General features: G+C 37.2%; 1 protein-coding gene across 1 annotated transcript in view; it reads right to left on the bottom strand.

Annotated features, from left to right (window-relative positions):
• The window catches only part of LOC107676688 (polypeptide N-acetylgalactosaminyltransferase-like 6), a 210,147-nt gene that overhangs the window by 162,796 nt on the left and 25,169 nt on the right, over positions 1-22,182 (bottom strand). Inside the window, exon 3 of the mRNA XM_016471327.1 lies at positions 10,496-10,604. Coding sequence (XP_016326813.1) covers positions 10,496-10,604 — 109 coding nt within the window. The remainder of the gene's footprint in view (positions 1-10,495; positions 10,605-22,182) is intronic.

Genomic DNA, 22,182 nt, shown 5'->3' with positions numbered 1-22,182 from the left:
CACAAACACCTTTTATGTTAGGAAGGTCATTAACAGCTCTATTTAGTAACTTCTCTCTAAGGTTCTTTTAATGTTCAAATCGTTGTTATTCTGTAAGGCCCACTGTTGAAATATTATTATATCATTATATTATTATGTTACTATACATATATACAAGCGCGGATTAATGCACAGGCTTGCCTAGGCTGCAGCCAAGGGGCCCCACGTGTGCAGGGGCCTCGGATTGGCCAGACAGCTTTTTTATTATTTTAAATTTACTTCAGCGCGAACAAAAAAGACCCTCATTGGCCCATAAGAAACATTAAAGGAGGATACGTTGCAGAGCGTCTGACAAAATTAATATCTTGTATTGTAGAATGCGCGCTCAGCACCGCCGAGAGTTTGCAGGATCGTTAAATCGAAACCGAAAGTAAAACGCGCATGCGCATTCAAAAGCAATTTTAATACCCCGCGTTTTGAGAGCGACTCCCTGATGCGTGCAAATTAAGCTACATAACATATCTAGGCTGTTATTAATATGTAGGCTATAATAGGTTGTGTAGCTGTCTATAGCTCTGCATCATGCTTGAAAAAAATTGGTCTCTATTTGCACTCTGAATATAGAGAGAGCACTTATTGTTCGCACTTAATACGACATTTTTTGTTATTTATTCCGTTTTTATTTATATTTGTGAATTGTGAAAAGGAGTTCAGTTAGGAGGTCAAACGTTCTAGAAGCTCATAATTCATGTACAGGTCTGAAGAGCATAGCTTGATCCAACGGGTTTTCCCAGATCGCATCACATATGATAATTCATACTCAGAAAGTAGAACTGAAATGACATTTATTATAAGATGATTTGTTAAATAAATTTTTCCAGTCATGTATTTGGTCATTGAGAATTTTTTTTTTAATGTGTAAAAATCTCATGTTTCCTCTCGTAAGACATGAGAGGAAACATGAGATTTTTACACATTAAAAAAATTGACAGAGTTAAGCGTCGGCATTAATGATAATCAAACAACAAAAGACGAGGAGAAAAATCACTCCCTGCTCTTGACAGAATGGCATTTGTAGCCTTTATAAGAAAGTGTAAATTGTTCCCTACCATCACATTCACATCTATGCAACCAATAAATAAATTACTACTACTAAGAAAGAGCACATATTTCTTCATTGATCTAGTCACTTGATTCTGCTCTCAAAATGCACCAGATTTATGCATTTAAATTTAAAATGAACTAAATTTTCTTATAGCCTACCCGCAAAACCCCCTAGACTAGAGGAACCAATGTGCACCCATCACAGTCTCACAAAATCCTGTGGGGACACTGCGAATGTAGAGGAAACACTGTAGGATTGGCTGTGTCAATGTGTGTGTGTATGCCAGTTCACCTTACTATTTGCGTGTGGACAATGTATGGCACTAAATAAATTTCTCCAGTAAAGCATAATGATTAAGGGGGGGCCTCACACAAAGAGCAGCCTAGGGGCCCCTGACCACCTTAATCTGCCCCTGGTGTTTGAGAGACACTTTGGGCATTTCATAATTTCTTTTGATAAAAACTATCATTTCATACACACAAAAAAAAAAGGTCTTCACGAACCTCGTCAAAATAAAAGTTTGGATTAACTTATATTACAATAGCATTATAGAGAATGTGAAGCTGACGTCATGCCGTATTGCATTCTGGGTAACTGTTTTCTTTAGACGCCATATTAAGAGGATCGCACTGCCTTTCTAGTAGTGAGTTTAAAATAGTGTTTTGATTTTTTGTCGTGACTGAAAAAATTGTAGGTCATTGTAGGTCAATGTAGGTCACTCCTGCTGCATTGAGGATTGCCATAGTAACTCACAACATCGTTCAGGGAGAAAACTGGACAATGTAATACTTTTTTTTTTTCGCCTTTTCTGTGAGTAAAAACATTAAGGTAAGTGGGTTGAGGAGGTGACGAGAAGATGCCGGATAGCAAATCTATTAATAATGTCACTGATTAAACCCACTGCCTATCACTCAATAAAATAATCATATTGTTGAGTGTTTTTGGAAGTTTTGTATTTTGTTTGGTTTAATAATTAACATTATATTTTATATTATATATTTTTTTTTTTATTAGCCTACTATAATTATAATAATATTGTATATATATATTATACAATTATTATATTATAACTTAAATTCTAATAGAAATATTACTGCACAATAGAATATATTATGCAAATAATAAGAATAATGATAATAATAGTCTACAATTTATCAAAATACACAGAAACGCAAAGGTATTCACCACAACCCGCCAAAATAAATCAGTCTAATTTGAAGAAATCATGGCAGAAATATTCTGAAATACTTCTTAAAGTATAATAATAATAATAATATTTATCAAAACATTATTTTAAAAGGAATATCACCCAATTTTCCATCCATGTTTTATTTTAAACAGTATTCATGCCCAAAAATAATAGGAATTATTATATTTTCATGTGATAACATTTTAAAAGATTAGCTAAATTGTTACGTTTTATGAATTGATTTGATTAATACCACAGTTTTTCACAATACATTTGTATTTGACATTACATTGTTTTTATATGTACTCCTGACAGTAAAATAAGCCACTATAAACCTATATAAAGATCCATTTAATGAAAAAAAAAAAAAAAACATTTAAATTTGTGACCCTGGACCACAAAACCAGTCTTAAGTCGCTTGGGTATATCTGTAGCAATAGCCAAAAAAACATTGTATGGGTCAAAATTATCGATTTTTCTTTTATGCCAAAAATCATTAGGATATGAAGTAAAGATCATGTTCCATGAAGATATTTTGTACATTTCTTACCGTAAATATATCAACACTTAATTTTTGATTAGTAATATGCATTGCTAAGAACTTCATTTGGACAACTTCCCCTAGAGGACGCAGTGTCTCGTTCCCTACTCAGGGAACCATGGTTACATAAGTAACCTGAGACGTTTTTTTGCACCCTCAGATTCCAGATTTTCAGATAGTTGTAAAGCTTATTTATTCAGCTTTCAGATGATGTGTTAATCTCAGTTTAAAAAAATTTACCTTTATGACTGGTTTTGTGGTCCAGGGCCACATTTTTGCCCTGAATCCTGGTGGTCTCATGTGCTCATGGTTTTGTCGTCAATCACCCCTCTTTGCAGCTTTTTTAAAAATACAAATAAAAGCTGAAAAGAAAAATGTTGGTTTTCATGAATGGCCCCTTTCATATTTCAATCATATTGTGAATATTACAGATGGGAATTTGAGAGAACTGCTGTATATCAAAAGTTTGATCAAGGAGGATTTTTTTGTCCTATTTTTCATTTTTTGATTCAGCAGGGTGCTCATGCTCCCCCATTGTTGAAAAATTGTCAAAATTAAAAGTCCAGAGAGGGAGGGACAGACAGCACCATACAGCATGTTTCCGTTTCGTTCCACACATCTGGTAGAATTCAGCCGGGGTGTGATCAGGACAACTATGACAACACTAATCCCCTGTTATCTAAGGCCCAGATCAACATCCACTCACTCGCTCATGGCCTTTGACAGTAAGTCTCTTGTCTTATGTCGCTTTGTCTAAGAGTCTTTCTCACATGCTCAATCTCTGTCTTTCTCTTTCACAAAAAGCATCCCTTGAATTATAAAGAAGTCAGCTCTACTGAGATAACATATGACAGTAGCCCCATCCATCCCATTTACTTCCCTAGAATGGATTTATAGGGGACACTTAGGAAAGTATAGACCAATTATAGGTTTGTAAACATTCAGGATGCGCGCGTATCATGGTTGCAGAAAACCCGGGAGAGATAGCCTTTACGGCTAGAGAATTTCACAGATAAGGTACAAAATAGTTAGGTTTAAAAAGATTATAAATTATATTGATTAGATGTCATTTTCAAAATGTTCTCCGCATATTACAAGAGCTTGTCACCCAGCGATAAGCACTGTTCTAGGTTTCTTGCCATGCTGCGGACGCAAGCTTCAGACGAAGAAGTGAATGATGTGTGCTCCCGGCGCCTATTTATACTATAGTCGCACCGGTAGTGACGTCATGGCTGTCGCCGGCCAACAAGTTGGTGTTTTTTCAATGTATGCTTCAGACACGGGTCACGACGAGGCGTTCCCCATAGCGACCCCTAGAGGACGCAGTGTCTCGTTCCCTACTCAGGGAACCATGGTTACATAAGTAACCTGAGACGTTTTTTTGCACCCTCAGATTCCAGATTTTCAGATAGTTGTAAAGCTTATTTATTCAGCTTTCAGATGATGTGTTAATCTCAGTTTAAAAAAACTGACCCTTATGACTGGTTTTGTGGTCCAGGGTCACATTTAAATGGTAGCTTAAATTCTGCAAAACGTTTGTTGTTGTTGTTCTACAGGAAAAGAAAACTCACTTGCTTTAAATGTCATAAGGGTGAGAAGATGAAAGTTATTATAGCTTTAAAGTGCTAAAAACAAGTCTGAAGCAGTGCATTGCATTTCAGTTTTGAGAAGACATGCACACTTTGATGAAATGTGAGAATGCTATAGCAGCAATGTAGGCTGCATAGCACCTTTTCATTAGAAATGTTTCTAGTTTGAATTGTTTTTGTATGTCCTGAGTAGGTAATTGACCATTCAGTGCTACTAATATCTCCCAGAGAACAGCTGCTTCCCTGAATCATTAAACAACACTTCTCTACGAATGTTTAATCCTCTCCGAATGTTTAAATGCCAAATGGATACTGAAATCTAGAATCCCTAAAAAATGCTCTCAAACATCTAGGTACACGTTTTCTTTTTCTTTCTTTCTTTTTTTTTAACTAACAGTGTAACCATTAATTGATAAAAACAGTAAGACTATTTCATTTGCCATATTCATCCAAAAGAAAATATGGCAAATATGGTACAGTACATTGTTTATCACTGTAGTTTTGGAATTACTTGAAACCAAAGGACTAATATTTCATATCTAAGCCAAACAGACTATGGAGTTCTGATAGCAATATTCTCTCCTTTACCTGCACAGGAGATTTGAAAATGATCAAAATGCTAATGACTTCTCATGCTGCCGCTTTAACAAAACGTACTCAATGAAAATCGGATATACAGAAGATACAGGATTTTCCTCCATTCCAGCTTTGATTTTCAAACTCAAATAAAGCCTTATTCATTAAATACATCCCTTAGTGCATTTCAGCACAAAGTCATCTCTCTGTGACGTGCATAATTACAATAACTTCACACCCACTCCTCTGGCATTTTTCTGGCATGATAACAGAGTTAAACAGAACATTTAAATCATAATGCAAAATTACAGATTTTAATACTCCTACGCACAAGCCTTCAGTGTAACTGTGTACACGTGTTTGCCTCTTAAAGGCATTGAACAACAGCTCTATGCAGAGATTATTATTGTTATCAGAACTTTTGGGGCAAAGCTTCAGAAAGCATTGCAGGTTTGATCACTGACAGGCAGTGTGGATAACAAAGGCTAAATATTTCTGTCAGCTAGTGTAACTGCACAGCAAGCATTAAATCTGATAAATACTGGTTCTGTATTGGATCAGCTGGACCTCTGTTCCGTGTCTACTAAATTTCATAATGAGATGTAGCCTATATAATTTCCACTCCTAAATATAATATATATATATTTCTGCCATGACAACTCTCAGAGAGTTTAGCATGGTAATGTACATGGCAATGTCAATGTGTCTGGTCTTGGCGGAATAGATCTGCTACGCTGCTTCTGCTGCTACTGCTGCTGCAGAGCAAGTACCGAGATTTGCTACTGCCAGTACATCCACAGACATGCTGCTGTGAGCATTTTAAAAATACTGCTAATGCACATATAACATACATGAGATAACCCCATATAAAACATACATGAAATCACCCCGTAGCAGATCTATACAGGTGGAGCTGGGGAAGGTGGAGGGTTTCTGAAGTGCACTGCAACTGCTACAGCAAGCAGTAGCCGAGTATTTGAATGTTTGAGCTGCAAGCTCATTTGCTGCGGATACAAACAAGAAACAATCAACTGCAACAAATGAATAATGATGTCATTATGTCAGATTGAGTTAGAACCTATCAGCCTGTGCCATCTTGTACCAGCATGTACTGCTGCTGCTCCAAAGAGCCATGTGAACCACTTGTATTACTATCTATGTGTGCCTGGGCTACCATGCTGACCAGCTTAACACTATTGGCCTATGGCTATGTGAGCCTTGGCTACCTTGCCGACCGGCTTAACACTAGTGGCCTATGGCTATGAGTACCTTGGTGACGATGCTGACTGGCGTAACACTAGTTAGAATGTGCACTATGTGCAGTTAACAAATAGTTACTTTGCAAGCTGATGACAGAAGACCCCAGTATCCACCTGAGCAAAATATATTAAGTCATTTGATAACTGTCATTTATGTAACTTTTATAATCTTATTGTGTATTAAAGCCATTAGGACGGTAAAGAGAGTGTAAGTCCGCACACTCAGCACAGCTACGGAAAACATCGACCTAAGAAATAAGCAAACGTGAACATTGAGGTTAAGCAGCTAAATATGGTGAACTCCAGTTGAAATGCATAAAAACGGGAATGCTTATTTCATTTAAGCCTGTTCTAATGTCCTTAACTTGTCGGCATGTCCACAGAACAATTACAGACTGCTTGCTGCTGCAGCTGTATAAACACAGATGCGTAAATGCTACTGCTTATACTTGTACTAAAACATAATACTTAGTTTAAACTTGTTTATGGTTGCTCATTTAGAAATTGATTAGGCAGACCATGCAATATGTACCTATTAGGGGTAAAAAAAGGTACAAAGATGTTATTTTAAGGGTACTGCTCCAGTGACAAGCTGTTATACCCCAAAAGGTACCATTTTGGCCTCTTTTTTTCTGTGTGGCCTGGATTAGTGTAAGATTTCCCGGCCTGAAATTGTGTCCCAGTCCGGCCCTGGATGGATATCTATGCCCGTGAAAAGACATCAGCAATCCGGCGCAGAGAAAAGAAAAAGAACAAAAAAAAAAGGTGAAAACAAAGGCCGTGCATCACTTTCAGGCACATTCATAATCATGTGAAACTTTTTTGGCTGTTGACGTTAATAACGTGTTTTAATGTCCGAAATAATTTCACCATCACCAACTCATCTAATATTCTCTCTGAGTTTCCATGTTCCCTTACGAAAATTAGCCATGGTTTTAACACGAATAAAACCAAAAAGCATCGTTCTTGTAGCCATGGTAACCGCAAATTAACCATGGTTTTGTTACTTCAAATAATAATTTACAAAGAAGTATTAGGATAATAATTTTTTGTGGTTATAAGAACAGACCTAAGCCAACAATAGCCTTTAAAATGGCTTAAAATGCATTATATAAAAACAATGAGGCAATAATGATTGGTTAATAACACTGTTAAAATACATAATGTAGGCTAATACAAAATAAACAATTTATGTACATTACATGTTATTACAAATTCCTGCAAAGGGAGCCAAAGGCCTGGTAATTGCTGCTGCTACACTTGGGACAATCAAATCCTTGTTTAGGCTATTGGCCAAACATTTAATTCAAATATTCACTTAATCTTTCATTTTTGGACAGCTTTTTGCTATAGATGACACAGCCTCTATAATTTCTTCAACAAAAAACATGTGGACATCACAACCCTTACAAAAATAAACCATGGTTTTATCGTCGTAAAACTGCTTAATTTTCTTTTGCGTGATTTCTGAATGCTTGAGACTATAAAATCAATTAGACAACTGTATTAATAAAGTCATAGCCATAGGTAACTATCTAGAGCTACAATTGTAATTTGTAAATAATAAAATGTATTTATTAATTTACTTTTATATTTTATTAAAGTTCTATTTTGACGCCTATAGGTGTTTTTTTATTTTTTACTTCCATAATATTTGAGGAAGGGGGGCACAACAATACAATCCTGCTTAATGGGCACCCATTTGGCCAGAAGCGGCCCTGGATACAACTTTGTATACATATGAAGATGATCCAGGAAAATTAGAATGAGCTACATTTCAATTGAAAAGATTGTGGTTGTACAAATTCCTAAGCTGTATTGTGTGCTGTTCTATTCAAACATGCGTGTGTTGGTTTTAAGGAACAAACATCATGCCACTATGGCTTTTATGTGTATGTTTCAGCAGTTATTAAGATTTTTTTTTTTAAAAGACAGCTTTAAAACTCAAATCCCCACCCCTACTTGCGCTGTAATTTGTTGGCCTTGTCCAAATGGATCTGAGAAGATCCATTACTCTTCCCTGGCATTCATGTACTACCATCTCCAATGAACTAGATTCATGAAAAATTAGCAGGTGTTTTTTTTTTATTTTTTATAATGGAGGCTGCTATCATAAGATTTGTCACCAACAGATGGTGTGCACTGAAAGCCCTCTGATAGAATAATGCAGCATGCTCCAACGTGACGGGTCAACACAGAAGAATTGGGCCGAGTGGGACATATGCAGAAGGACGTGGTCCTGCCTGCAGGTGCCAGAAAAGCCATCCTCCCTTCCTTAATCAGGAAAATCTTCCTGATTAATACACTGACTTCTTTTTTCATTCCAAAGGGCTATAAAACAAGCCTCTTTCTGGGTACCTTCTCTCATACAGTTACGTGCAGCACACAATTATTTGCTATCCTGAGCACTTGCATTTAGCATCTGGGATTTAAGAGTATTTACAAGTATCTGAAGTTAAAATTATTTCCTATGTAAAAGCACTGCAATGTTAAAAAGCATTCACCCAAAAAATAAATTTAGACTCTTAAGAGGCATTTAGAAAATAAAGAGAGTATGTGCAGAGCTACCAAAGCACTAACATTTATATCGAAGGGGTCATGAAATGCAGGGGTTTTTTTATATTATGTTTCTCGAGGTTAGTTTAGTTTGCAAAGTTTTTGCACCAGAAATATTTGTAAAAATGATCATTTTAAAAGGATCTTGAAGAAACCTCTTGAAGAAATGCCCACTACCGTGATTTGCTTACAGCATGTTGTGTGATTTGATACTCGAGATGGCAACTGCTGTGACAGAGCTGTATGTTTGAGCCCAAATCAGATCCCGAGGCAGAAGAAACTGAAATGTAACCACAATGATTGCAACAGTCTGTTTCACCATGGCAATTGTTTTTGCTTGCTTCATTTTCGGTTTATAGTTTTAAAAGTACCATTATTATTGTCGTGTTACAAAAGAGACTGCATGTACGCCGGTATGTACTGATTATTTTAGCAACACTCAAACAGTGATATGATTGGTGTCTTAATAGCGTTAAATGCTGGTTTGACATTTACTACAAACACTGTAAGATTACCAATACATACACTTACCTGTGTTGCCTCGGCACTGCTTGCTTGGCCTCATGCTTGGCACTGCCATATCTTTCAATAAAAGATGTATTGAAAAACTGGCACCATGTTAAGAATAATTCACAAAACAGTCCGGTGTGAAATGTGAAGAACAAATTAAAACTTTCTTCTTTCAGTTTTTCAGTCGCTCAGGCACATCATTAAAAATAGTTCAGCGATGCATTTCTAATGCTCGGATCTTTATGAAGGCTATGCAAAGTTTTTGGAGGTGCAGTTTTTCTTTACATCCTCTGACAGAACAACGTCTGATTTTGATGGTCTTACTCGACATCTGTATCCAAACACAGCATGGCTCTCCACACTTCCCTGATTACATACAACGATGACGCATGTTAAGGAGCGTGTCAAGGGGAAATCGTGCCGTAACGATTTCAAATCCGGGTAGAAAAAATTATTCATATTTTAAAGTTAGTTTTGAGTTCTGAAACTTGCAGTATGTTTTTTTTATTTTTTATTGTAGATTAACCTCTTATATGTGTAAATATCAATACCATTTTGATTATCCATTTCATCACCCCTTTAGAAGAGAACATCATGTGGATTTCATTGGATTTCTACACTACGTTCAAACATGGACACAATCTGGTGTTACTGCTGGCACGATACCTACAAAGATTATCTGTGTCAGTTATTGCCTGATCTATAATTGAAACTGTAAACAAATCTAAAAGTTTGCCAATTTGTGCTTGGCCAACAACCATATCCCATCGAACACCTTGGGTCATCCTTGGAAACCAGAAGAAAATGGCTGAATAAAATAAATACCGAAGTAAGCACCTTGACAGCCACGTATATCCTTAACTGCCGAGGACCTAATGCAGCTAAAATTTAGCACTGCAAAAAGACACCTTTACATTATTAACCAGCCGTAAATTCAGATGGATCAATAAAGTCTCTTTAGCCACAGGGACAACCAGTTGATTTACAGGGACAGCTTGGCAGGGATTCTAAAATAATGTCCTACCCTAAATGAAAGCCATAAAGAAAATGTCATCATCATCAAATATTTCCTCTTTAGTCTGGTTGATGTCCTTTATGCTGTGATAATGTGAGGTTTTCATATGCTTTAAGAGGGACAAGTCTCAATTATAAGAAAGAAAAGGCCTATTCTGAAATATTCAGTGCCCGTACCAACACGTTGGCTGTCTTTCCTGATGCTCTCGTTGTCATGCCAGTCTCTTCTTCTCAAACCGTCTGTCCAGGTATAAATGTGTACTTCCTTTAAGCCCAATGGGAAGCCCTGTGGAGAAAGAAACTTTTTAAAGTGAGCTATACAGAAAAGATATTTAGATAAACTCAAGTTAAATCAAGTTAGATCTCAAATAAAAATACAATAAAAAACAACAGCAAAAGCATCATTATGAGAGGTAATTTAACTTCACTTTGAAACATTTCTAAGAATTCCCTGAGGTAACTTGTTCACGCCTAAATTGTCCTATAATGCAATGATTAAAACGTCAAACATAGCTGTTGTTTGAACAGACATTCAATTGGCTGAAATCAGTGAAGCCAGCAACTTAAATAACCAAAAAGCTTTCCAATCTGATCCATAAACATTATACTGAATATTTAAGCCATAGGCAAAATTTTCCTTTAGATTTGATCAGCTGCATGAAAAATAATAGTGTACTTGTGTGTCTGTGTTGTGCGGGGTGCAGCCCTTAATCTTTTGAGTACTTGCACGCACACGGTGCATATTTGCCTTCCTGGTTGGACATCCATCTAGAATTGGTGCCAACCATCAATTCCATCATGCCAGCACAGCATGTCACATTTTTTTCCTTGTGGATTCTTCTAATTTGGGAACGAAAAAGCATCTCAAAATGACCATGTAGAGCGGTAAAATGTGTGCAGTAGACAGAGCTTGTTTAAGTGTAGCAATGTGCTCCTCTGTTGTACTGACGCCTCTTCTATTTGCGCAATAGGCATTTACAGGGAGTAAAAAGTGGAGCACTAGAAGGTCTAAGAGGCCCCATTTGATCTACAATTTACCCATTCTCACAGACAGACCCCTGATAACAGCTCTTTTCACTGGCGGCAGGTGCTAATGCACTGGGGATGCACTAGAACAAATGGTTTTGATGAAAGCTCAGAGAGATGGATTCAGGAAGCCATGCTTCCGACATGCAGAATAAGTCTCCATGCCTTTTAGAGCTTTGTCTTTGCGCAAGCTTCACCATGGAAATGCTTCAGGTAAGCAAATTGGAAAAGACAGAGACTATTCACTCAAAATTAATCCGGCGAAAAAGACAGAGATTTTTAGGGAAATGATTTAGAGTGCTACTTAGCAGAGTGGATTATGGGAGGCAGGTGCTTGGATTCCAGTAGCAGCTCTGAGGATTTGGGCGGCTTTTTTCCACTGTGTTTGTGAATAATTTAAAAACAAAAGCATTGCTTTATTAAGGCCTCAGAGAGTTTCTGGGGGAAAAAATTAAGAACACAAGCACATCGGAGTTTGTCAAAGGGGAATTTCACTAGAAGAATGTGACATCGACTTGACAGTCGCAAAAAAGAGAACTGCTGGCAGCAATGTTGGATATCACTCTCCCATAGGGACACAGAGGCTTCTGATGGTAAGACTTTGTGGCAGAGCACAGGTGGAGCTTGCCGAGGTTATTAATGTAGTGGTTGACTTGAGTTTGCTGTGAGTAATTTACATGTAGGCCTTGTCCCAAATGACACCCTCAGTAAATGGTGAATCAATGCAGCATAAGCTGTCAGATTGTAGTCTTCAAGAAAATACAAGACTGCATGATATTAACAATATGTGCTAATAATGTTTTAGAAAAAAAAAAATGACTGAATGATCATGAAAATGATTTCAAATAAATCAATCATAGTCAACAGTTTCTGGGATTGAACTAATCCCTGGGACTAAAATTAGATGGCATTTTAATCAGAGTAAAATTTATAAATATGACGAAAGGCTGACTAAGCACACTAAAACAAGGACTGTGGGGAAAAAAAAGTGTAAAAATTTTTTACTGAAAATATCTGTGCCTTTTGATACAGGGTCACACCTGTACGGAATGGGACAAAATGGTCACATAATTGTTTAACACTTAAGTCAGTATGAAAACACTGATGTGGCATTGTCACCTACATGCATGTCATGTTTAACTGCATTATCAGCTGAAGCTATTGAATCAACTGATTAAAGTTGTTTTTTGAGAAGAGCTACAATTGACAGATGTACGCATATAGTAAGAATATGGCTAAAACCCAAGCAAAACTGAAACACTCAAACCCACAGGGCTTCAATTTTGCAAAGCTGCAGCACTATTTATTTCTCCATGTCCTGTATATAACTCACTCTTACAAAACAACAGTATTCAGTTACATTCTTCATTTATGATGGCCTACATCTGGGGCTGAAGGAAGTTGTCTGTCCTCAAGAACTAGACATATTAAAAAGAAAAAAAAAGACATTGGATGTAGAAAAAGCAGAGCAGTCCAGTGTTTCTAATTTTCTTCTTGTGTTCCAGAACAGTGAGGTTAGCAGCAATTTACCAGACACAGAAGAGCTTTGAAAAGAAGGCGTTTTAGACTTTAGTCTCCTGGATGTTTCTCTTTTCCCTATTTTTCCCACACAGTAGTTTTCTGGCATGTCATCAAGCCCTGCTTTCCTCACATTGATTACAGTAAATTTAGCAATTACTGACTCAGTCCAGACTGGAGTGGGGTGGCTCACGGCACAGTGTGCTGCCTAATTAAAAGTGGTCAACAAAGCGCAGTGGTGGATGCCGCTTTCAAAAGCGTCACTGCCTTCAATATCCAAATCATATAGCTGCTCTAAAACTGAATCATGTAGGAGGAGTGTCACTGTTCCCCCAGTACAAAGACAAATCAAACCAAAGAGACAGGGAAGAGATAACAGAGTAGATATGTAGCATACATAAAGAATATGGCATGCAGAAAAATAAAAATAAATAAATAAACACATATTTTAATATAATTTTTATGTCAATTATATTAAACCAGTAGAAAAAGCAATGAGTAAGGTTCTGTTCACCGTATTAAAAGACTGCTTACTTTGGATATATTGCTGTATTAAAAGTTAAGAATGCAGGACATTTGTTTTTCTATTTCTCAGGATGTGAAATACTGAAAAAAAGTGTAAGTGACAATAACGGAAAGGCATCTGTCTGCTACATACATAGACCAAAAATGTAACAGTACAGACTGAACATAAGAACACGTCCTTCCTGAATGAAAATACATTCTTCAAAATAATTTCTTTAGTGTTCCACAGAATGTTTGAACAACATGAGAGTAAACGATGACAGAATATTGATTTTTGTGTGAACTATCACTTTAATAACCACATTTGGACAAGTAATAAGGCTACCACTGTAACACTTCTGTTTTGTTTCATGGACTTTTAGTTGTGATTCCTGGTTGTCTTATGTTTTGTTCACGTTTCCTATGTTCCCACCCCTCATTTGTTTCCATAGTCGCTGATTACGTTGCACACCTCTTACTAGTTTTGTTCTAATTACTTTGTGTATATCTTGCCCTCGTTTTGTTCTGTTCTTTGTCTTGTGTTGTTTGTACTGTCACACGTTTTCTCCTGCAAAAATCTGTGTACTTGGATTATCTTTGTTTTTGTTATTACTAATACAGATACACTGCATTTAAATTCTGCCTACTTGTTTCCCTGACCTCTCTGTGACAATGACATTACCAAATGAGAAGTTAACTTGAACCCTGAATTGTTCTGACCTGCAGCTGTCATCCTGATACTGAGATACAGTGAAGATGGTGAATATGGCATTTAAAGACAAAATAACGTTTTCAGAAGAGTTCCACATGTAATAATTCATATGCAGTGATGTTACCCAATCGCAGCAGTGGGCATTTACACTGAAGTCTTAAAAGAGACCTGCTTATTTAAACAGTGTTCAAATCAGAGGCCTAAAATCAGGGTAGAAAATGGTGTTTCGAAATAATTTCTAAATTATGACAGTTTTGTGTAATTTGACGAGTTCAAATATGAAAGACAAAACTGCAACACTGTAACTATTCCAGCAGAAACCTAAAGATTTTCCTTTCCTTTCTGACCAACTATAACACCTCTGAAACCATGAGAGTGTGTTTCTGCACTAATCATTACAGACACCACTGCTGTAGCCTTGCCATGAGCTGTGGTACCAGTCAACAAGATGTTAAAGTAAAGCAAGTGTTTTTACTGTGTGTGGAGCTTGGAACAGAAACTAGCACCTCACACTGACACCGAAGGTGAGACGGTGTGAAAGAAAAACTGTTAAACAAAAGGTATGGTTATTGAAGGTGCAATTGTCTGAAAGAGGCTTGAGGAGAAACTGAATGGAAGATGGTACAAACAATGAATGAAGTATAAAGGAAAACGAATGTATAGTCAATTAGTATGAATAAACTTGTGTCATCAAAGAACTACATAAATCTGAACATAATGGCCATAGTGATTTGACTCTTTCAGAAACGTTACATTCAAACTCTGTCTGTAAGTGAGGTGTGCAAGGTAAAAGCCTTTTTTTTTTCAACCCCACATTTGGCAAGCTTGTTCACCCTGCAATTCTCTGCTGTTTTTCTCCTCCCTTCCTCACCGCCCTTTCTCTTTTTTTCTACAGATAAGCATGCAGATGTTTTATACACTGCCAGCACCACTATCTAATTATGTCGTTTAGCAGTGCTGTCCAAAATCCCCATTGCCGGAGCTATTTTTTCACAGCTTCCTCCTCAGAGCTGGTTTTCAATGTCCTGAGTCCTTTCTGTCAGCCGCCGCTCCTCTGCTGGCATTGTGATCGCTGGTGCTTTATGCGCTTTGCTTGATAAATAGAATTATTCTCTGTATGGCCTACAGTAGGCGTCAGCAGTGGTGAGACTGAACTAAGCGAGGTTCCATAAACAGGCACTGCTAATGAGGACAAGGACTGTTTAAATAAGCCTTTTGTGTAGCTGTCAGGAGCTATTCGATCAAGCTGGCTGACATTTGTAAGTGAATGCGCATATGTGTTGGTGTCAGACGGCCATGCATCTAAACATCACATTAAGTCAAGACATGAATCTAAGGTTGTTTCTAAGGAATGAGAACTGTGACAAAAGAAGAACTATCAATGTAAAAACATTGGATGTCCACTGCATGATACATAATTATCTCAGAATATGGGATCATCTCCAGTAGGTGCAGCTAATGAGAACATCTGCACATCAGAGCATTGCATCACATCACAAACGGAACATAGCGCCGACTGCGACCGTTCGACCTGTGATGAGTTCAAACGATAGAAGGAAAAAGACACGTCCAGTGGAGCAGGAACCATTGTGTTCTGATCAACCACATCATTTGCCCCGTGTATGCCACAAGAGATCAGAGAGCCCATCTTGTGCACCTGTGAAATAAATAAGCCCCATGACAATGATACACACAAAGGTGGGAAAAATTTAAATGCCTGTTGAATCTGACATCAGATCTGTGGCCGGGTGCATTAACCTCTTAGGCTAGTCTTAAAAAGTTAGTCATATATTCTTTTTTTCTTCTTACTGGTCATAACTTTTTTAAGTCAGTGACAAAAAGGTAGATTGGTCTAATTTGAATCCAAAAAAGTAAGACGGATTACCTCTTGGGTAACTGCTAGTTGGTCAAACTAGTACTTAAGAGACAGTCTTAACATTGTGACTGTTTATGCAACTGGCCCCTGTTTAGTCATAAATAGGTCATGAGCAGTAGAACAGTTTAATCATGTCAGTCTGTAATAATGTTTCAGTATTCAATGTTAGAGTTTCAGTAATAATGTATAAGTTCTAATACAGTGTGCGATCAGAAAATGTTACTGGGCAAAATTTCTGTCAGATCCACAACATAGGAACAATAGATTAAAAAAATCTTTAAAAAAATCATAACCTCATTTTAAAGGTGCTGTAAGTTTTTGACTCTACTAAAGCATAAAAATACCATAATATGTTTGCAATAAGTTAACACTTGTTTATCTGAAAAACAATGCTACAGTCAGTTATTCTCATTTGAAAATGTGTGTTCCTGGCCGGAATGTCGGTCTCTGTTTTGGTTTGTGAAACCCGCCCACTGCCAGTTTACCCAATTGTATTTCGGGACCCCGGGTTGCCAGTTGGCGGAAAACACAGCGTATTTCATTTTATTCATCGTCAATTCCTGTTGGTGTAATCAATCTGGCAACCTGCGTGTGCGTCAAGTCTGAGGAGGAGGGGCCGGGTGAAAAAAACCCTCTCCAATATTTTGAATTCGGACTGCAATACCTAGTCCAACCACTCGGTGTCAACCCTACATACAGCACCTTTAATGTTTACGAATTCAGATTACTCTAAATTACAAGAAGGGTATAACTGCAGCCTGGAGATCTCCAAATGGGGGCGGGAACTCCCAAACGGGGTGGGAGCTCCAAAATAGGGCATGGCTTCCTCCCATTGACAGGCAGGCACAAGGCACGCCTGGATTTTTGGATTTTTTTGGGGGGGGGATTTTTCCCCCCAATCCACTTCAGTGCAAACTCCGCCCCACAGCTGATTCTAAAGATTTTATTGGTTGTGTCAATTAAAGTGTTGATTTCCTACACTATGCTACAAAAAATGCTAACCCCTAAACCTACTCCACACCTGACCCTAACCTTAACCAGTGAAATTGACTGCACGGCGGGATTGGCGCTGAATAGCGTGGTAAAGAAAGATGCAGTTCAGGAGATAAACAGTTAATAAGATTATAATAGTATCAGTAAACTATTTCTTATGATTTTAAATCTGCATTGAACTTCAGATCAATCTCAAAGTAAAAGGCGGTACTAAAGTCTGATTTTGTGGTGGATGTGTTCAAATTTGATCATCTTAATTCAAGTGAGGAAGGATTTTGAAAGTCTGAGCACTACTGTAAGGTTAACCCTGCATGGTGTAAATGTTGGAAAACGATTAACAGTTGCAAATAAACATTCATTAGAAATTTAGAAAAGTAATCAAAAAGTAATCAAAAGTAATCAGTTACATTACTTTAATAAAGTAATTGAAAAAGTTACACTACTATTACATTTTAAGTAGGGTAACTTGTAATCTGTAACCTATCACATTTCCAAAGTAACCTTCCCAACACTGGCCATTAGTCACTCTCTGCAAATATACTGAACAAAAGAACTTTGAGTCAAGCCAAGTGTAATATTCTCAAAGTTCAAATAACAGCATTACATATATATATATATATATATATATATACTGCTGCAGGATCATGAACTTTTGAACGGTAGTAAGTTTAGAGTGCAAAATTTTTCAACAGGAGTAGGAGAACTGAAGTATTGGTCTAATGGATATTCAGGCGCCTGCGTGTAAGAGAAAGGATGCTGTGAAATACAGTGATGCTCCAAACTTCACATGCTGCTGAGTTTGATTTTTACATTAACCTCCGGCGCCCTGTAGGGAGAGGGACTCCAGATCTGATGCTGTTCAGCATGAGCAACATCCACCTCCTCTGGAGAGAGATTAAACATCTGCTGAAATTACAGGAGAGTATAGAGCCAGCCACTGTTATTATCACTCACACACACCTACAGTAGCTCACATTATTCAATTTCTGAAACATTCTTGATGGTCACAGCGTGTCTGTAACTTGATTAATTCCAGGGCTTTTAAACTTTATTTCTTTTTATGACTGTATTCACTTGGGCCGGACTCATTTACCCAGAATCATCCTCATGAAATTAAAAACTCTAAATATCTTTTTTTCTCTCCTTTGTGGCCTTTCGTTCTCTCTCACTTTCTTTGTTACTCTGTCTCTTTGAAGTGCTTCCACATTACTTTCAAATGCTGTTCTAACCCTCTATAAAGGGGGAGATTAGGGACAGTAATACCTACAGTGAAGAACTGGAAAATAGTACATGGAAACAAGGAGGACTTTTATGAATTTATGAAACTACAGAAAACAATCTGTACTAAGAAAAAGACAAAAGTATAGAATTTAGTAGTCCCAGCCTCAAACAGCACACCCGCAAACTGCCCATGAGCTATTGATGATCTGTCCAATACAAAATACAGAGAAAAATGGTAAAATGACTTCCCATAGCGCATCCTGCTGCCATCTATTCCCGAGGTAAACCACTCACATGTACCTGGCCAGCCACCTGATCTAAAAGAAAACGTGATTCGTCAGACCAAGCAACCTTCTTCTATTGCTCCATGGTCCAGTTCTGACACTCACATGGCTATTGTAGATGCTTTCAATGGTGGACAAGGGTCATCAGGGACACTCTGACCGGCCTGTGGTTACGTAACCCCATACGCAGCAAACTGCGATGCACTGTGTGTTCTGACAGCTTTCTCTACTGGTCGGCATTAAGTTTTTAAACAGCATTAAGTTTTCAGACCAGACAGGCTTTCCTTCACTTCCCACGTGCATCAATGAGCCTTGGGCGCGTATGACCCTGAGGTCCTTCCTTGCACCACTTTTTGTTTTAAAGATGCTCTGACCCAGTCGGCTAGCCATCACTATTTGGCCTCTGCCACTCAGTTTTAATGTTGTTGCTGATCAGTGTATGTGTATGTGTGTGTGTGTGTCTCCATATATGCTCTCAAATGACTTAAAAAAAATGATTTGTTCACTCAAATGAACTATTATTTTAATAGTTTCATTGAATACAAGGTTGCTAAGTAGATTACAAATGTTTAATGTAAAATGCTGTTCAAAAGTTTGGGGTCAGTGAGTTTATTTCATTTATTTTATTTGTTTTCTTTTTTTTTGTAAGAAGAATATAAGTCCCTTATGCTCACCAAGACTGTGTGTATACATTAAAAACAGTAATATTGTTACACATTATTACAATAATTTTCAATTCTAATACTCTAATAATTCTATTCTACTATACTCTGTTTTACTACAAGAAAAGGATATTTAAACATGTTTATATAGAAAAAAATCTGTAAAGATAAATAATACAATAAAATGAATCATTAAATAAGAGTATAATCACCTGTAAAATCTTTGTGAACAAATTGTGAAGATTAAATACATTGTCCAACACTACCATCTTCTACACAATTTCAAACTATATTGTGCAAATGTTTGCTACAACGAGCCCTTCTGATAAAGAATTAGTCACTTAATTCAAAGTTTTGAGTTTTTCTACAAATTTATTTGGCGTTGTCTTTCCAGCCTTTTATGTATACATATCACTGATTATTGATTTTAAATATCACATAAAATCAAAAGAATCCTTTCTATCTAAGCTTCCAGTTCTTGTCAAGAATATATTGCAATGTTGATCAGACTGTAATGGTGATAGTCAAACTCGAGAAATAAAAGAGTACATGCTTGGCTGATCTGAGACCAGTGCTGCCATTCCTATTACAAATATTAGGGCTAGAACATGACGAGGTGACTGGCTTCAGATCAGCAATTTAATGCAAAGAGAGTTATATCTTTGGATAAAATTAGGGATACGTGCAAAAGATAGTGAGCGCTGCTTCCCTGACTCCACTCTCTGTGATCACATTATTACCTCTGACAGTAATGGCTGCTGCATAGAATATCAACACAGACTGATATGTTGAATGATTTTGATTAGAGGCAAATATGCCACACTGTAAGCTTTGAAAATCTAATTAGCCCAACTGAATGTAGAGCTCAACAACAGCTGAAAAGATTTTTCCCTGCGCGTTTAAACACGCTGTGCTCAGCCTCTTCTCGACTTTTCTGTTTTGCTTTTTTTTTTTTTCTGTTCAAGTGTCTGGCTGTTCCAACTCCTTTGGCTTCAAGCTGAACCACATCTGCGATCTGAACACAAGAGCCCTAAGATGGCGCTTTCTTGTTATTACAGAGCACTTTATTACTTCATGCTGCTTGGTTTTTATTTCTAAAAAGCCTTTCCCCACAAATAAAACAACTTTGTGGCAGGAGCACCTTTGGCAACTCCAAAATGAAAGTGCATTCATTATATTTTAAAAGTGTTTTGTTGCAAAATAAAACTGGTTTATAATTGCTTTTCTTTCTGATGCATTATTAATGTTCAAGATTTCAAAAATTAATCATACATGTGCATTCAGACACATTGTCATGCATAGTTGCATGCAGAGCAACACAAGCACACACAGTCAGTGACTGGGATTGACAACCTTAACAGGTGTGACTCGATGTGACAGACAACTGCTCACACAGCACATGGTGTTACCGTTCTAGGACTCTGTTAACTTGCAGAATAACCTTCAACATAGATCAGGGAATGAGTGAAAGTGGAAATAAGAGAAGTGACGCCGATTTCTGGAGATTAATCCTAAACTAATCTGATTAAGAGGGCTACGGGTTAAAACTGAGTGACAAACAACAACAAAGAATTTTCCATTCACATTTAGTATTTTTATCTATTAATCAAATCTAGAGAAGCTGACATACAAAAAGTAAAAATAAATGAATAAATCAGCTCTCAGGGATGTGTGTGGCCTTGGCTAGGGCTGTGCAATATATCGAAATTATCGAAATACCGCAAATGCATAGAGTAAATGTTAAATGTTAAAATGACATTTTTATGTAATGCTAGAGTAAAACACTAACGTTCACTTTCAGAAGTTGTTGTAGGGGTGCTTTCTTCTCACAAAAAGTGAAACATGTATGCTAGTTATGTTAGAATCAGAATCAGAATGAGCTTTATTCACCACTTAAGTGTGCGCAAACACAAGGAATTTGTTGTGGTTTTACAGGAGCTCTTAATACATATATACATACGAATAACCATATAGATATGACACAAGATAGTTATAGAAGTTCACAGAACTGCCTCAGACACAGCTGAGTAAAACTGTTTCATCTGAGCATGTGGCACTTTAAGCATTATCGTATCGCAAATCGAATATCGCATTATTTAATGAGTTAACTAGCTGAACTAAGCAACTCAGCAGGAGAACAACAATTTTAAGCAGCACAACTGTTTTTAACATTATTATTTATAAATATTTCTAGAGCAGCAAATCAGCTGTCATGGTTATGTTCGGTTTTGAGTTCGTTTTCTGTCTCTGTTGTAGTCCTGCCTGCCTTAGTTAGTCATTTGCCATCATAGTCACTGATTTGATTTCATTTTTCTGTCCAGTATGTTACCCTCATTTACATTAGTTTTTGTTGCCGTTTTCACTTCTCAATTGTCTGGTCACATCAGTGTAGACATCAGCGTTAATGCATACGGTTGTGTTTAGTTTGCTTGCCTTCATTGGATTAACCTTTGTGTGGATTATTAAATACTTTTGAACCTGATCTTCTTCTTCATCATGTGCTCTCTGCAACCGAGTGTGACATCACAAGAGTGATTTCTGAAGGAGCATGTGCCCCTGAAGACTGGAATAACTGATGCTGAAAATCCAGCTTTGCCATCATAGCAATAAATTACATTTTTAAATATTAAACTGTGAGGACATTTCACAAATCTATACTGACCCCACACGTTTGAATGAATAAATAAATAAATAAATACTCATTTCCATGTTTAAATTAAATTTTTTAACGCCAGACTGTCAATGTGGTCTCAGCCTTTTGGATCTCACTGTACGCACACATATATGTTTATGCCAGTGTAAAGCCTTTGTTCCTGTGCAGTGGGACAGTGAGAGGACAAGTGAAGGTTGTTAAAGGGAGATCAAAGCTGTGTTTGCCGCAAGACACTTTGTCTCAGTTTGAGCTGCTTCCTGTTTTCTCAGACACTTTGCTAAAACTCCAACTGTGTGAAAATAAGGAGCATGTCGTATCAGCTTTTGACGCTTCAAAGCATCAAAAATGTTTGTTTTCAAGGTTTGTGTATGTCTGATTGTTTTATCCATTATTGAATAGGAATATATTGTCATCT

The sequence above is a fragment of the Sinocyclocheilus anshuiensis genome, unplaced genomic scaffold (genome assembly GCF_001515605.1).
Source record: "Sinocyclocheilus anshuiensis isolate Anshui unplaced genomic scaffold, SAMN03320099.WGS_v1.1 scaffold76, whole genome shotgun sequence".
NCBI classification, from domain to species: domain Eukaryota; kingdom Metazoa; phylum Chordata; class Actinopteri; order Cypriniformes; family Cyprinidae; genus Sinocyclocheilus; species Sinocyclocheilus anshuiensis.
Note: the sequence above shows the minus strand (reverse complement) of the source record. Positions and strands in the feature narration are given on the sequence as shown.